The sequence below is a fragment of the Pithys albifrons genome, chromosome 10 (genome assembly GCF_047495875.1).
Source record: "Pithys albifrons albifrons isolate INPA30051 chromosome 10, PitAlb_v1, whole genome shotgun sequence".
Classification (NCBI taxonomy): Eukaryota; Metazoa; Chordata; class Aves; order Passeriformes; family Thamnophilidae; genus Pithys; species Pithys albifrons.
The window spans coordinates 32,969,320-32,982,576 of record NC_092467.1 but is presented as its reverse complement, the minus strand read 5'-3'; the positions used below and the strand labels follow the sequence as shown (position 1 = coordinate 32,982,576).

General features: G+C 57.0%; 1 protein-coding gene across 1 annotated transcript in view; it reads left to right on the top strand.

The window, feature by feature from the left end:
• Window positions 1–6,806: 6,806 nt before the first annotated feature.
• WLS (Wnt ligand secretion mediator) overlaps window positions 6,807–13,257 on the top strand; it is a 29,438-nt gene continuing 22,987 nt past the window's right edge. The window contains exon 1 of the mRNA XM_071565323.1: window positions 6,807–7,074. Within this exon, the coding sequence (XP_071421424.1) occupies window positions 6,969–7,074 (106 nt within the window). The 5' untranslated portion in view covers window positions 6,807–6,968. The remainder of the gene's footprint in view (window positions 7,075–13,257) is intronic.

Sequence of the window (13,257 nt, the reverse complement as noted above, 5' to 3'; positions counted from 1 at the left end):
GGGAGACTCAGTCTGAGGGGGGCACAGCCACAGGGAGAGTCCTGAGGGAGAATAAAAGAGCAGAGCTCCGAGCTTGCACTTCCATGAGGACTGAGGAGAGGCAGGAACAACTGGAAAAATGGTCCCCAAAAAAGGCAGTGAGAGGCTGGGCACAGCTGTGGCTGGTTGAACACTGACCACCCAAACTGCCACCTTTGACCTGGCACAAGTTCAGCCCAGGCCAACATGGACTGTCAGCCCCACCTGTGGGTCAGCAGAACCTTCTGAGCCCCCCGAGCTCTGTGGCTTTGGAGCTGTGGCTGTTCAGAAATGCAGTTTGTAGGAGTGGGAGAAGCCCCAGGAGGGTGGGGGGATTGGAAGTGGGTTTGGTGAGAGCCTTTGGGCCTCCAGATGATAACTCAATCAAAGAGAGAGGCTCAAGCAGAGCTGTTCTGACTGCCAGATGATCGTTACGTTATGGAAGAGGTTTGGATGGAAGAACTTGCAAGTTTAGTGATTGATTAATGCTGAATCTTCCCTACACTTGTCAGATATCCCACTGCAGGAACTCTGCCTGTTGATGATTGCAGTAGTGGTTGAAAGAGACATTTTGGCAGACTTGAGTAAAAGACCTCCACAGATTTGGAGGACTTGAGCTATTTAACCACATGGTAATTGGAAAGACTATAAATAAAAGTTCAGAATCGAGTTTGAACAGTCTTTAATAAGTTGCTCTAATGTGCTGTAGCTGGGCCCTCCTTCAGGATATCACAAGTCTGCACTTTCAGCCTGTCAGGCTGAAATGTGCTCTGTCAAATCATCAGTTTGGTTTCTGTCTCACATACTGAGTGGAAGCCTCGATGCCCCTCTTTGTAGATGTGGCACTTGGGGACATGGGTTAGTCCTGGGGGAACATTTGGATTCAGTGGTCTCAGAGGTTCTTTCCAACCTAAACCATTCCATGATCCCATTGAAGCTTCATCCTACTGTGAGGAAAGCTTTGCACTTGATGGAAAGCACATCAGAAATGAGCCATCAGTTGTCTGGGACTGTTCTTTCCATGTTTTTCAGGTGCTGGACCACACCCAGTGAGCTGGGGCTTTGCTTCCCAGTTCTGCACTGAGGGAGCCCAGGACAGGGACACCTGGGTGGGGACAGTGGCTCTGAAGGACTTAGGCTGGAGGGTCAGGCTGGATATCAAGAGGAATTTTTCCCTGGAAAGGCTGGGCAGGCACTGGCAGGGGCTGCCCAGGGAGATTTGGAGTGCCCAGCCCTGGAGGTGCCCAAGGCAGGGCTGGCCGTGGCACTGAGTGCTCTGGGCTGGGGGACAAGGTGGGCATCGGGCACAGGGGCTGGGAAGGGGCTGGAGCAGCAGGAGGGGCTGAGGGAGCTGGGAAGGGGCTGGAGCAGCAGGAGGGGCTGGAGCAGCAGGAGGGGCTGAGGGAGCTGGGAAGGGGCTGGAGCAGCAGGAGGGGCTGAGGGAGCTGGGGGGGCTCAGCCTGGAGAAAAGGAGGCTCAGGGGGCACCTTCTGGCTCTGCAATCCCTGCCAGGAGGGGGGAGCCGGGACAGGGGGTCGGGCTGTGCCCCAGGGCACAGGGACAGACCTCAAGTTGTGCCAGAGGAAGTTTAGGTTGGACATCAGGAGGAATTTCTGCCTGGAAAGGGTGATCAGACACTAGAAGGGGCTGCCCAGGAAGGTTTGGAGTGCCCAGCCCTGGAGGTGCCAAGGGCTGGGGGACAAGGTGGGCATTGGGCACAGGGTGGGCTCCATGGGCTGGGAGGTCTTTGCCAAGGTGGGCATCGGGCACAGGGTGGGCTCCATGGGCTGGGAGGGATTTTCTTAATCACTCTGTGATTCTGTGGAATATAAAGTCTGGCTCTGAGTTCCCAGATGTAGCAACAGTGGCAAAGTTGAGCTTTGCTGGTTCCTGATCAGTGAATTAATGTTTGCCTTGAACTACAGTGGGGTTTTAAAGTCACTGAAAATATTTGCTCTCTGGAGTGGGGTTTGGAATGAAATGCTGCATTCCTGTCTCTGTCCTTCCTGATCCCAACTGCCCTGGGCACTTACAAGCTGCAGATCTCTGTCCTCTCACCAGTCTCAACACTCACACACTGGTTTTCATCTGGGCTGTGCTCAGTTTTACATTTGAGTATCTTTACAAACCATGGGAAAGGCTTTTCTTACAAAGAGAAGATGTTCCCCCCATCTGTGTGCTGGAAATATCATAAAAGACCCTTTCCCTGCTCAGTGAGAAAATGTCCCATCTTATCAATATTTGCAGGAGAGCAGAATTGGGCTTTTACCTTTAAAAGCACTGAGAAGTAAACAAGGCTTTTGAACACTTTTAATTGTCTTTAAGCTGCACATTATTTATTACTGGGAGGCACTTTGTAAAGTTTCAGGTGTATCCCAAACCAAACAAGAACCTGCAGTTCAATCAAGCAACCCCCTGAAAACCAGAGCCCTGAGAGCAGAACCAAAGCTGAGCCCCTGGGGCCACTGTTTGGCTCTGCTGCAAACAAAGGAGGCAAATACAAACATAAGTTCAGAAGGTTAAATCTGGCAGTGGATGGCCATGATTTAATCTGCTTGTTGTCCACTACTTTGTGCTTTATGTAGGGAGTCACAGAATGCCAGACTGAGTTGGGTTGGGAGGCACTTTAAAGACCACCTTTTTCCCACCCCCTGCCATGGGCAGGGACACCTCCCACCAGCCCAGGCTGCTCCAAGCCCTGTCCAGCCTGGCCTGGGACACTCCCAGGGATGGGGCAGCTACAGCTTCTCCGGGCACCTGTGCCAGGGCCTGCCCACCCTCCCAGCCAGGAATTCCTTCCCAGCCTCACACCTATCCCTGCCCTCTGGCAGTGGGAAGCCATTCCCCCATCCCACCTCTTCAGGCCCTTAAACAGTCTCTCTCCATCCTTCTCCTGGGCTGGAACTGGAAGGCTTTTGCTGGATTTGTAGCAAATGTCCATTTTACCTTTAATTTCTGGCACTTTCCCCCCCCAAATTATTTCTATTAACCATCCAATTGACATGGACAAGAGGAGAAAACATTGCAAAACTTGGAGAGAGGATGTTCTCTGTGCAAACTGAGCACCCAAAGAAAGTTTTCTCAGAAGTTTTCCGGTAACTTGGAGCACAAACATCCAGAACCAAAACAGGAGCATGTGGAAATCCCACTGAGCCCTTACCTACACCTTTAGGCAGTGAAAGCCCTTGGAAAATTTGGGCTCCAGGCCCAGCCCTGCCAAGAGTTCTCTGTGGAAACTCCTCCTCCTGCCTGGGGCTGACCCTGGCACAGCTATTTTAAAAGCTGAGCTTTCCAAATAGCCTAAAGCAGGCAGGGAAAATAATGTCAGAAGCAGCAAGTGGATGAGTTCCCAGATGGTTCATTCTGGAGACCTTTCAGAGGCAGGAATTCAGATTTGTGAACAGCTGGAAGGCTTGGCTGGTTCCTCTCTGGTGCCATTCTGTGTGTGGTCACATTGGAATGTGCTCTCTACGCCCTTTGGACACGTGTCAAAAGTCACAGGTGATTAATATCTCCAAGCTTTGCAGTATTAAAGGTGTAGGGAGGTAGAAGAGATGGAAAGTGCCTTATAAATGTGAAGAACTGTTTCCTGTGGTTTAGTTATTTTACTTTTTCCCTTCAGATTTTACTTTTTTCCCTTCAGATTTTTTTTCTGATGGCAGGATCTGAGCTCAACCTCTTACATTTTTGTCCCAGAAATAAATTGCTTGGAACAAATGGGACCTTTAATGGAAGATTTCCCCATGTAAATTTTGTACAGTGATTAAGGCAGATTAGATTTAGTGGCACTTGTGACTCCCAAGGTGCTGCCCAGAGAAGCTGTGGCTGCCCCATCCCTGGGAGTGTCCAAGGCCAGGTTGGATGAGACTTGGAGCCACCTGAGATAGTGGGAGGTGTCCCTGCCCATGGCAGGGGGTGGAACGAGACAAGTTTTGAGGTCCCTCCCAACCCAAACCATTCCATGATCCTGTGTTTGGTCACACAGGTCCCTGCATTTGGATAACTGAGACCTCAAAGAGTGGCCTGGACTTGTAGGACTCTCTCCTTGTCACCAATGGTAACAGACTCTGAGGGAACAAACATAATTCAAAAGCTTGTCCCATTCCCAACAGAGAAAATAGCAGAAATCATCACTCAGAATCAACACTGTGTTAGACACACATCCAAAAAATTATGATTAGATATTTCAAAACAAGCTTTTTTAATAGCAATTGTTCTATGTGGGATTTTTAATTTTTTTTTCAGCATGAAGTATTTGGTGTTTTAAGTCTTTAATTGTGTTGGCAAAAAGCCACTGAGAGGCTTTGATTTTTGGAAGCCCATCCGTGTGACTGATCCGAGCGGGTCCGTAATGGCCACAAGGGCTCTGCCATTGAGAGGTAATTTTAACAGGGAAGTCAGAACTGAAATGTGGAAGTAAAGCCAGAACTAAACAAAAGAAGGTTAAACTTGCAATATTCTAAATGATTACACAAAATGCCTAAAGTTACCCCTGACAAAGGATAACTCTAACTTAGATTATTCCTAAACAAGGCTGGAGAAGGGACTGGAGCACAAGCCCTGTGGGGAGAGGCTGAGGGAGCTGGGGGTGTTCAGCCTGGAGAAGAGGAGGCTCAGAGGTGACCTCAGCACTGTCTGGAACTCCCTGAAGGGAAGTTCTGGCCAGCTGGGGGTTGGTCTCTTCTCCCAGGCACTCAGAAATAGGACAAGGGGGCACGATGGGCTCAAGCTCTGCCAGGGGAAATTGAAGTTGGAGATCAGAAAGAAATTCTTTGCAGAGAGAGTGCTCAGGGATTGGAATGGGCTGCCCAGAGAGGGGGTGGATTCCCCATCCCTGGAGGTTTTTAAACACAGCTTGGCCGTGGCACTGAGTGCCATGATCTGGTAAAGGGACTGGAGTTGGACCAAGGCTTGAACTCGATGATCTGGGAGGTCTTTTCCAACCCAGTAGATTCTATGATTCTGTGATTCTGTGGTTCTAACTTCTACCAACAGAGCACCGAGGACAGACAGTTCCTGTGCTCCTGCACGGACTGGTCGAGGTCTGGTGGGGTCTGTCCTGATGAGCCAAGTGCTGTGCCCTCTGATTCCCTGCTCTTCCCGGAATTCCTACCTTCACTTTGGGTGCTGTGGAGCTGTGTCAGTGGGAGCACCAGGCTCCCATCAGGCTGGGCAAGGCAGGGCAGCACACAGGGGTCGTCTGTGTCCCTGGCAAACCAAACATGGAGCTGGCAAGCTCTGGCTATGGAGTCTCCACACAGAGTTGTCAACACCCCTGCAGCCTTGGTGTGATTTTTCTTGGGGTTTTGCTTTGTTTCTTCTAAACTCTTTTCTTATTGCTGTTTGTTCCTCTAAATATTTGACCCGTTGCTCATTTTGATAGTTCCTGTCCATGTTTTTGCCACGTTGTTTGTCATGTTGTTTCTTTTCATGGTTTACTTGTCCCCAAGGGCAAATAGTTTTGGACAAAGTTTTTGGCAACTCCCTGTCAAGTTTCAGTTGTACAGGATGAGGTTCTGCATCCACAATTCCATGTGTAACAGGACAGCAGAGTGTGGATCCTTGTGGTATCCAGTAAATAGCTGGAAAGCACTAATGCTAAAAACCAGAGATGAAATCACAGGATGGTTTGGGCTGGAAGAGACCTTAGAGCTCATCCAGTGCCACCCCCTGCCATGGCAGGGACACCTCCCACCAGGCCAGGGTGCTCCAAGCCCTGCCCAGCCTGGCCTGGGACACTCCCAGGGATGGGGCAGCCACAGCTTCTCTGGGCACCTGTGCCAGGGCCTGCCCACTCTCATTGTAAAAAACTTCTTTATATCTAACCTAAATTGGCCCCCCTTGGGTTTAAAACCGTTTCCCCTTGTCCTGTTGCTGACAGGTGATGGCAGGGAGTGGTGACCTCCTTGTGTGTCACAGAGAGGAACAAGTGAGTACAGGAGGGCAGCATTTTCCAGAGGGATGGATGGGTACACAGCATCCCTGTCTGGGAGATGGGGATAAATGGAGGGGAGCAACAGAGAGAACTGCTTGGTGTGAGCAACTGAGGGAAGGATAAGCATTGCTCAGAGCTGTGGGGATGGGAGAAAACTGGAGAAAATGTGATAGTGTGTATGGGGTGTTCACCTGGAGAAGAGAAGGCTCCTGGGAGACCTGAGAGCCCCTTCCAGAGCCTGAAGGGGCTCCAGGAGAGCTGGGGAGGGACTGGGGACAAGGCATGGAGGGACAGGACACAGGGAATGGCTTCCCATTGCCAGAGGGCAGGGATAGATGGGATATTGGGAAGGAATTCCTGGTTGGGAGGGTGGGCAGGGGCTGGGATAGAATTCCCAGAGCAGCTGTGGCTGCCCCATCCCTGGGAGTGTCCCAGGCCAGGTTGGACAGGGCTTGGAGCCACCTGGGCTGGTGGGAGGTGTCCCTGCCCATGGCAGGGGTGGCACTGTCAGATCCAGCTCTGTGCGGCCGGGCTGGTCCTGGCTCCGGTGCCGCTCCTGGTGCCGCCGCTCCCGATGGTGCCGCTCCCGGTGGTGCCGGTGCCGCTCCTGGTGCCGCTCCCGATGGTGCCGCTCCCGGTGCCAGCTCCTAGTGTCTCTCCCGATGGTGCCGGCGGTCCCGGTGCCAGCTCCCGGTGTCGCTCCCGATGGTGCCGCCGCTCCCGGTGCCAGCTCCCGGTGTCGCTCCCGATGGTGCCGCCGCTCCCGGTGCCTCTCCCGGTGCCGGGCGGGCCGAGGCCGCGGGGAGGGGCGGGCGGTGCCACGTGACGGCCCCGTTAAAGCGCCCCGCGCGCCGGGCGGCGGCACAATCACGGCCGGGGCGGCGCAGCCGCTGCCCGCGGCACCGGCACGGCACGGCACGGCACGGCACGGCATAACCTAACCTAACCTAGCCTAACGTAACCGGCACAGCAGCACCCGGCACAGAGCCCGCCGAGGGCCCCCCGCCCCGCCAGCATGGCCGGGGCCATCATCGAGAACATGAGCACCCGCAAGCTCTGCATCGTCGGGGGCATCCTGCTCGTGTTCCAAGTCATCGCCTTCCTGGTGGGAGGGCTCATCGGTGAGTGCCGGGGGCCACTTGGCTTCCTCCTCCCGCTCCTCCTCGCTCCGCGCCTGTTTAGTGCTTGTTACAGTATCGCTGACTCGCTCCCATGATCTCATTACCCCCTTTTGTAGCGGAGCGGTCCCGGCTCGGGCCCTTTGTGCCCGTCCCGCGGCTGCTGCGGGGGGGCCGCCAGGGAAAACTTTCTGTGTTGGCTCCTTTTTTTTTTCCTCCTTTTTTTTTTTTTCTGGCCTTGTTTCAGCCCGCACTTAAAGAAAGAGGGAAGGGGGAAAGGTTCAGTATGGCGACGGATCGCGCAGGGAGCCTCGCGTTTCAAAGTTGGCTTAGAAAATAATAATAATAATTTGTTTTTTAAAAGGTTTTTCCGCCGCTCTTGGCGCTGCCCCTCCCCGTGCCTCGGCCTCCGAACCGGCCGCGGGAGGAAACTTCCCGCTTGCCAGAAGGAGAACAAAAAATAATTATAAAAATAAATTCAGGGGAGGGGAAAAAAAAGGGGGGAGGGGGGGAAGAGAGAAAAGAAAAAGAGGAACGATTGGTGCGGGTTTGTCCCGGTCTGGGTCCCCCCACGCCGCCGCCGCACTCGCGCTTTGTCCGGGCTCGTCTCCCCGGGGACCCCCCTTTACCCCCATCCTCGTTTAGGAGGGACCCCCAACTCCCCGATCCCCCTCCAGGACAGACTCCCCGGCCACTCCCCGACCCTCTTCCCGGGGGGATCCCCCCAGTCTCTTCCCGGGAGGGGCTCAAATCCGCCTGGGCTCGGCCTGGCTTTGCTCCTACCCCTGGAAAACCCGCGTGGCTCGGGGGGTGTTGCGTTGACCCCTCCCAGCCCCGGCACCCCGAGCTCCGACCCCCGCTCCGCACGCGAAACCTCCGCCCGGCCACTCCAAAGCGCAGATTGTGTTATCCCTGAGCATTCCCAGGGCAGGGATGTGATCTGGGCCACAGCCCGGGGGGCTCTGTCTCCGGGCGGGAGCTTTCCCGGGGGGATGGAAGGAGGAAGATGGAGGAGAGCGGGTTCGGGACACCCTTAGGGGGTTTTGTTCGGGTTTTTTTTGTTTGGTTTTTATTTTTTTTTACTAGAAAGCAGCAGAGTTATGCGGCGGCGCTTTGTAATGATGGTCGCATGGATCTGGCTGCTCTGGCCATTTCCAGGGTGGGAATGTTGCCCTGCTCTGGCCGGGAAGGGCTGTCCTGCCACCCAAACCGGGCTCCCTGGGATCCATCCCCTTCCCCCGGCTCTGTTGGGCTTTGGGGAAGGACCGAGGGTAACCACAGTCACATCACTCTGAAAATCTGTTGTGCTTCTTTGGGAGAATAAAGTTGGACTGTTCTCGTGGTGATCTGTTTGAGAGGGATTGAAGGAATTCCTGCAGCCATTCCTCAGGAAGCAGACTTTGTGTTCCTGGTGCCTGTTGGTGCTTTGCCTTTGTGGCCTCTCTAATTATCAGCTTCTAATAACCACAGAAATTCCACTAAACATAATTTTGGAAAATTCAGTGTCCCTCATTCTCTTGCTTCCTCCCCTTTATCACAAAGGAATCACTGGCACAAACTGAATAAAATCCAGTTTTTCTGGTTTTGCAGGCCTGAACCTACATGAAGTTTATCAGGATTAGCTTTTTTCCTTTCTTTTTTCTTTTTAAGAGCTGGTTCAAGAGCAGGTTACTGAACCCACTGCTGATTCATGAGATAAAATGTCTTGGCCTGTGCTGTGCAGAGAAGTCAGACTTTATCTTAGAAGGGGTTTTCTGGTAGTTTCTCACTGCTAAGTTTAAAGAAGTTGCTTGTTCCAAAGGCAAGTGTGAATCAGAAAGTCTGTGCTGGTATCTGGGGACAGATGTGATAAACAGATGTTTATAGTTGGCTTCATAGGGACAAAATAAATGTTTCTGCTCTGATTAGGAATTCAGAGATTAAAGAATTTCGGTGCTGTTAGTTCAGTTTTCCATCTGGTTTGTTGGCAGCAGCTGCTGCTGGGTATCCACCTTGGGCACCCCCATCCTGCATGGAGGTCCCAGATCATGCTGGGACTGGAAAACTGCAGGGACAGGTTTTCTGGGCTGGGGTCAAGGAGCTTTTCTGCCATTGGAGACAGTGATCTGGGGCCAAGTTCAGTGTCCTGCTCCAACTCAGGCACCCCATCCTGCTGGAGGGTCCCCTCCGGCTCGGGCACCCCCCCCATCCTGCTGGAGGGTCCCCCTCCGGCTCGGGCACCCCCCCCCCCCCCCCCCGTCCCGCTGGAGGGTCCCCCTCCGGCTCGAGCACCCCCCCCCCGTCCCGCTGGAGGGTCCCCCTCCGGCTCGAGCACCCCCCCCCCGTCCCGCTGGAGGGTCCCCCTCCGGCTCGAGCACCCCCCCCCCGTCCCGCTGGAGGGTCCCCCTCCGGCTCGAGCACCCCCCCCCGTCCCGCTGGAGGGTCCCCCTCCGGCTCGGGCACCCCCCCCGTCCCCGTCCCGCTGGAGGGTCCCCCTCCGGCTCGGGCACCCCCCCCCCCCCCGTCCCGCTGGAGGGTCCCCCTGCGGCTCGGGCACCCCCCCCCCCCCGTCCCGCTGGAGGGTCCCCCTGCGGCTCGGGCACCCCCCCCCCCGTCCCGCTGGAGGGTCCCCCTCCGGCTCGAGCACCCCCCCCCCCGTCCCGCTGGAGGGTCCCCCTCCGGCTCGAGCACCCCCCCCCCCGTCCCGCTGGAGGGTCCCCCTCCGGCTCGAGCACCCCCCCCCCCGTCCCGCTGGAGGGTCCCCCTCCGGCTCGAGCACCCCCCCCCCCGTCCCGCTGGAGGGTCCCCCTCCGGCTCGGGCACCCCCCCCCCCCCCCCGTCCCGCTGGAGGGTCCCCCTCCGGCTCGGGCACCCCCCCCCCCCCCCGTCCCGCTGGAGGGTCCCCCTGCGGCTCGGGCACCCCCCCCCGTCCCGCTGGAGGGTCCCCCTCCGGCTCGGGCACCCCCCCCCCCCCGTCCCGCTGGAGGGTCCCCCTCCGGCTCGGGCACCCCCCCCCCCCCCCGTCCCGCTGGAGGGTCCCCCTCCGGCTCGGGCACCCCCCCCCCCGTCCCGCTGGAGGGTCCCCCTCCGGCTCGGGCACCCCCCCCCCGTCCCGCTGGAGGGTCCCCCTCCGGCTCGGGCACCCCCCCCCCCCCGTCCCGCTGGAGGGTCCCCCTCCGGCTCGGGCACCCCCCCCCCCCCCCATCCCGCTGGAGGGTCCCCCTCCGGCTCGGGCACCCCCCCCCCCCCCCGTCCCGCTGGAGGGTCCCCCTCCGGCTCGGGCCCCCCCCCCATCCCGCTGGAGGGTCCCCCTCCGGCTCGGGCCCCCCCCCCCCATCCCGCTGGAGGGTCCCCCTCCGGCTCGGGCACCCCCCCCATCCCGCTGGAGGGTCCCCCTCCGGCTCGGGCACCCCATCCTGCTGGAGGGTCCCCCTCCGGCTCGGGCACCCCATCCTGCTGGAGTAAAAGCATCTTCTCTCTGCTGCCACATCCTAAGGGCTACTGCAGGAAGTAGTTCTTTAGTTACTGGAAATCCCCACTTCTGATATTCTATCAGATCAAACTGCTCTAATCCATCACCCAAACTAGTTTTTCCTCCACTGTGTTTAGCTCTTTTGATGCATTCAAGGAATTTAGAGCCTCATCTTTCTCTTCAGGCTCCAGCAGCTCCCAGCCAGCCCTCCTGGGAGTTGGAAGCCCGAGGGTATTTGGTGCTTGTGAAACTCCAGGTCTGGTTCCCAACACCTGGCAGGGTGAGACACAGCAGGGCATCACAGCCTGGGGGTCTGCGTGCAGCTCTGCCCAGGAATCCACCTTGGATCGTGCCTTGTTGGGCTCCCTGTACCCCTGGAAGTGATGCAGCAGCTCGTGACAGCCCCTGGGCCCTCAGCAGAGGGTCCTGCCCCTTCAGCTGGCCCTGAGAGGCACCTGGTGATCCCTGAGAGGCACCTGGTGATCCCTGAGAGGCACCTGGTGATCCCTGAGAGGCACCTGGTGATCCCTGAGAGGCACCTGGTGATCCCTGAGAGGCACCTGGTGATCCCTGAGAGGCACCTGGTGATCCCTGAGAGGCACCTGGTGATCCCTGAGAGGCACCTGGTGATCCCTGAGAGGCACCTGGTGAGGAGGGGCTTGGTGGGTGATGGTCACGAGGGCAGCGAAGCTGTGCCAGGAGAGCCCCAAGTGCCACCAGCTCTGGCAGCAGAGCCACGGCACAGCCGCTCCCAGGGGTGACACAGGGTGGGATGGGAGCAGAGGTGTCGCTGAAATAACGCCCTGCTCTGGTTTGATCCACCGAACAGACACCAAAATCCAGTTATTTTAGTTTGTTCAGGTCTAGACAAACCAAAATACGTACACAAGTGGGACAGGGCTGCAAAGCCACCCCAGCCTTTCCCCTTGCAGGCACTTAGGTCATGTTTCAAAACAATGACTAAGTGCTCTATTTTAACAGATTACTCGTGCAAGTCCAAAATACCCAAATGCAGCACGTTGGTACCTGATCCAACAACCAGGACAAAGCTTTGTTTGCCTGGAATTGGGGGGTTCTGCCCCTGGGGGTTCCCCAGCTCGTCTCTGAACAGTCAGCTGCAAAATGCTGGTTTTGATACAACTTCTACATTTCCAACAGCTCTTTTATTTAGCAGCAGGAATCTTATCAGCTCTCCCGTGGGTTTTGGTTGGAGCTGTCTGTGGCAAAGCAGGAGATGGACAGGTAAGGGAGTCATTGCCTTGGCAGAGTGAGGCTCCTGTGGCTTTCTAAGGGAGCTTTGCAAAGCCAGAGAGGGAGAAAAGACCTCGAAAGGTAATTTTATTGATTGTTTCTGTGTTGCTGTGCTATAGTAATGAGCTGTTGGCTCCAGACAAGTGGGGCTGTCGCTGCTTCAAACCCCACAGACCTCCTCGTGTCTGCTCCATTCCTGGAAAACGTCTTGTTTGAAGGTCACATTCTGGGCTGTGTGTGATGTGTTCACTTGGGATGTATCAGCAGGAGATAGAACATGATCCATCAGATTATCATCGTGCAGCCTTGTCTTCACCATCCCACTGTGAATGATGCTTTGCATAAATTACAGGAGACTGGGATCAACAGGAATGTTTCCTGTTATCGTTTGTGAGAAACGAGGTTGATGCTGATTACGGCGTTCCCAGGAGCCCTCACAGGCTCTGCCTTGTCTGGGTCTGGGTATGGTGTGGCTGTCCCTGGGTGCCACCAGGCCTGGGAGCTGTGACAGCCTTGGACTTGGCACGAGGACAAAGCCTGAACCTCAGACTTGGGGTCAGTGTTGGGCCCCTCATGACAAGAAAGACGCTGAGAGGCTGGAGCAGCAGGAGGGGCTGAGGGAGCTGGGAAGGGGCTGGAGCAGCAGGAGGGGCTGAGGGAGCTGGGAAGGGGCTGGAGCAGCAGGAGGGGCTGAGGGAGCTGGGAAGGGGCTGGAGCAGCAGGAGGGGCTGAGGGAGCTGGGAAGGGGCTGGAGCAGCAGGAGGGGCTGAGGGAGCTGGGAAGGGGCTGGAGCAGCAGGAGGGGCTGAGGGAGCTGGGCAAGGGGCTTGAGGGAGCTGGGCAAGGGGCTTGAGGGAGCTGGGCAAGGGGCTTGAGGGAGCTGGGCAAGGGGCTTGAGGGAGCTGGGCAAGGGGCTTGAGGGAGCTGGGCAAGGGGCTTGAGGGAGCTGGGCAAGGGGCTTGAGGGAGCTGGGCAAGGGGCTTGAGGGAGCTGGGCAAGGGGCTGAGGGAGCTGGGCAAGGGGCTGAGGGAGCTGGGCAAGGGGCTGAGGGAGCTGGGCAAGGGGCTGAGGGAGCTGGGCAGGGGCTGGAGCAGCAGGAGGGGCTGAGGGAGCTGGGAAGGGGCTGGAGCAGCAGGAGGGGCTGAGGGAGCTGGGCAGGGGCTGGAGCAGCAGGAGGGGCTGAGGGAGCTGGGAAGGGGCTGGAGCAGCAGGAGGGGCTGAGGGAGCTGGGGGGGCTCAGCCTGGGAAAAGGAGGCTCAGGGGGCACCTTCTGGCTCTGCAATCCCTGCCAGGAGGGGGGAGCCGGGCAGGGTCGGGCTGTGCCCCAGGGCACAGGGACAGGAGCAGAGGGCACAGCCTCAGGCTGGGCCAGGGCAGGTGGGACAGCAGCAGGAATTTCTTCCCGAAAAAGTGGTCAGCCATTGGAAAGGGCTGCCCAGGGCAAGGGTGGTTCCCTATCCCCACAAGGATTTCAACGCCCTGTGG